We start from the raw sequence: 3816 nt of genomic DNA on the forward strand, positions 1-3816 counted from the left end.
TCCCAGAATTCATCCCAGTGTCTGTCTCAGTGTCTGTTCTGCTGTCCATCCTGACATCCATCCCAACGTTCGTCCTAATATCTATCCTAGTGTCCGTCCCAGTATCTGTCCTGGTGTCCATCCCAGTGTCTCCCAGTGTCCATCCTGGAGTCTGTCCCAAAATCCATCCCAGTGTCTGTACTGGCATACATCCCAGTGTCCATCCCAGTGTCTGTTCTGGTGTTCATCCCAGTATCCATCCTGACATCCATCCTAGTATCTATCCCAGCGTCCATCCCAGTATCTGTCCTGGTGTCCATCCCAGTGTCCATCCTGGAGTCTGTCCCAGAATCCATCCCAGTGTCTGTACTGTCATCCATCCCAGTGTCCATCCCATTGTCTGTTGTGGTGTCCATCCCAGTATCTATCCCAGTGTCCATCCCAGTATCTATCCCAGTGTCCATCCCAGTATCTATCCCAGTGTCCATCCCAGTATCTATCCCAGTGTCCATCCCAGTATCTATCCCAGTGTCCATCCCAGTATCTATCCCAGTGTCCATCCCAGTATCTATCCCAGTGTCCATCCCAGTATCTATCCCAGTGTCCATCCCAGTATCTATCCCAGTGTCCATCCCAGTATCTATCCCAGTGTCCATCCCAGTATCTATCCCAGTGTCCATCCCAGTATCTATCCCAGTGTCCATCCCAGTATCTATCCCAGTGTCCATCCCAGTATCTATCCCAGTGTCCATCCCAGTATCTATCCCAGTGTCCATCCCAGTATCTATCCCAGTGTCCATCCCAGTATCTATCCCAGTGTCCATCCCAGTATCTATCCCAGTGTCCATCCCAGTATCTATCCCAGTGTCCATCCCAGTATCTATCCCAGTGTCCATCCCAGTATCTATCCCAGTCTCCATCCCAGTCTCCATCCCTGTGTCCATCCCGGCCCCCCCCTGCACTGGGCTCTCCGGAGGACCGAGCGTTTCCGTGCCCCCCCCGCCGGTCGGCACCGCTACCGAGAGCGGCTCCGTCTCCTGAATTATTTCCCAGGGCGCCGAGTGATTAATTCTGCTCAGGAGCTGCCGCTTTCTGCAAACTCACCCCAGCAATTATCCAGCAGCCTCCGCGCCGCAGCCCCCGGGGTGCAGAGAAAGTTTGAGCCAGATCTGCTTCAAAAGCCCCGATGGCAGCTCGTGGGGGGGCATCAGCTCTGCAAATGTGGGTCCCCAGATCCCGTTGTGTCCCCAACACACCCTGCCAGGAGCGATCTGCAAACTATCACACCTACAGTTGCATTAATTAACCTGGGTCCCTGTGACACGGATGCAGGTGGGTAAACTGAGGCACGGCACGTGCTTTCTGCAGGACCAAGCTTGCCTGTGAGCATCATGTTGGGTGGTCACCTCTGGCTGCTCCCACCACCCTTATGGGGCTGGTGAAGCCCCCCAGATCCCATCCAGCCCCCAGATGGTGCCTCCACCTACATGGGGTTCCACCAGCCTGGCTGTGAAGGGGGTTTTACATGACAAAGCCTCTGCTGGCCACCGAGACCCCAACCCGTGACCCCCTCCTCATCCAGCTCAAGCTGCCAAATATTAAAAATAACCATCCAGAGGGCATTCCCATGCGGTGGCAGGGGCTGTGGTGGGGGGATCCCCTTCTCTGGCTGCTCCCCAATTTCTGCTGCATGGGGTTAAATAACGTGCCTGGGTTGAGCATCCTCTTCTCCCCACGCTCAGCGTCTCGTGGTGGCTTTGCCAGCTGCCAGGAGGGAGGGAAGGGGAGGGACGAAGCGCCTGCCAACACGGTAATATATTTTTTTTTCTTAATTAGGGGAAGGAATAAATATAAAAGGAGGAGGGAAAGGGGAAGGGAAAAAAAAAAAAAGGAAAATAAAGGAGACGAGGACACGGACGGACACAGAAACCTTCTCTTTTCTCGGTGCCTGCACTTATGCCTGGTGGAGCTTGTTCCCAGCTCTCCTGCCAACCTGCTGCCGATCGCCCCGCAGAAGCCACAGCTCAGCCCCATACTGGGGTCCTAGGGAAGGGGACCCCACTTTGGCATCACCGTGTGAAGAAGGGTCACCACGGGGTTGTCACCAGGCTCCGAACAAGGTGGGATGCGGGGAACGTGTTGGGTTCTGATGATGGTCAACCACGGAGTGATGCGCGGGCCGGTCGGGCAGCTGCCGTACTGCGCTATTGGTGTCAATATCTCACCTCACCTCCGCGCCGGAGGGAAGTGAGAGCAGAGCTGATCCAGCGTGGGGATGCCCAGAGTTTTTCCCAGTGAGATGCAGGCACAGGGGGCACACAGCATCCTCCTGCCCTGCGGTGGAGGATGCTCAAAGCTGTTTGTCCCCATGGTCCCCACTTTGGGGAGGTTTGTCCTTGTCACCGATCTCCTGCGAGGACAGCATGGCTCTGCAAGTAATTTGTTTTTAATGGATCAGCTTGTACTGGTGCTGGCTCTGCAGAGTGGAGGATGAAGGGGTTTGGGTTTTTTTTTTGCTAAGTTGGATGGAAAAAGGACTTTGGTGTCACAGCTCAGCCTGTTCTGCTGCCTGGCTGTCCATTGGCTCAAAGGTTTTGGGGACAAAGGGGGATTTTAGGGGCTGTTTCAGCAGCTGCTCCCATAGGATCCTTGTTTAGGGAAAGCTGTCAGAGGGGCTGGGGGTCTGGCATGGGGTTGGGGTGTCCCGTCACAGGGGACCCCTCCCCATCTGTCCTGCAGAGCCTCTGGATGGGTCCTTGTCCCAAGGAGGATGTATTCAGGGGAGCAGTGGAAAGGGAAACTGAGGCATGGAGTTGGGAAGGAGTTTGCACAGAGACCCCAGGGGTCTGGTTCCCCCCTCTCCTGCCTGGCTGCATCTCTGCTGTCCATGGAGAGGTTTTCAGGGGAAAAACTGCCCCATCCCAGTGGGGCTGGGGCAGAAGCCAGGGGTTGTGGTGGCTTCAGGGCACCTCCCCATCCTCCCCCAGCTCTGCCAGTGTCCCAGTGCAGGGACAGGAGGGACTGGCGGAAATCAGAAATATTTTATGGGATTTTTATGACTTTTCCCCACTGAGCAGCCCCAAAGTGAACCCCACATCCCCTGTGGGGTGCCCTGGGCTGGGGTAATTTGTTGCAAACCCCTTCCCAGAGCATTTTGTCCCCAGGATGCCCATGAGCATCCCCCACTTTTGTCCGAAGTCACCTCCTTTCCCATCACACTGACTTCTCCCGACTCAATCCAACCCAGAACCTGTTGCTCTTCCTTTCGACTGCTGGAGGAGTGGGAAAAATTCTCTCTATCCCAGTTGGGAGCCTTTTCCAGCTGCTGGGTGGGTGCATGGCAGTGTGAGGGTACTGGGAATGGGTTTAAACTGGGGAATCTGGGAGATGGGGTGATCTTGTGCTGGGAGCAAGGAGCTGTGAGTCTGATGGTGAGTGTGTAGAGGGGCCGGGGAGCATCAGCGGGTCCCATCTGAGTGGCAGTGCTGAAATCTGGGACCCCCCACTCCATCCTCCACCCCACACTTCTGCCCCACCTCGTGCCTCAGTTTCCCCACCAAAGCCCCACAGCCAGGAATGGGGGTGCAAACCTTTGTGTGTGTGTGTGTGACACGCTCACCCAGGTGTGTGTGTGCTCATGTGTCGCTGTAGTGTCTGCTCCCACCCCCCCATCCATCACCTCTTTGGGGTCCCCCAGACCCTCTGCTATGGGGGGGCGGCACATGCCTGCATCCCAGCCCTGCAACAAGGAGCCCCTTTTTCCCTGCTGGGATAAGGGGGGGCTGAATGGCTCTGGCAGCCGGGGGGACCCCCTGTTCTCCCACCTGCTTCCGGGCT

General features: G+C 56.3%; 1 protein-coding gene across 1 annotated transcript in view; it reads left to right on the forward strand.

Moving 5' to 3' along the window:
• Nucleotides 1-1935: 1935 nt before the first annotated feature.
• LOC104527236 (brevican core protein-like) overlaps nt 1936-3816 on the forward strand; it is a gene marked incomplete at its 3' end in the record, with an annotated part of 12682 nt that continues 10801 nt past the window's right edge. Inside the window, 2 exon segments of the mRNA XM_029085681.1 lie at nt 1936-2087; nt 2171-2226. Of these exon segments, the coding sequence (XP_028941514.1) occupies nt 1936-2087; nt 2171-2226 (208 nt within the window).

Source organism: Antrostomus carolinensis, unplaced genomic scaffold (assembly GCF_000700745.2).
Source record: "Antrostomus carolinensis isolate BGI_N321 unplaced genomic scaffold, ASM70074v2 scaffold24766, whole genome shotgun sequence".
Taxonomy (NCBI): Eukaryota; Metazoa; Chordata; class Aves; order Caprimulgiformes; family Caprimulgidae; genus Antrostomus; species Antrostomus carolinensis.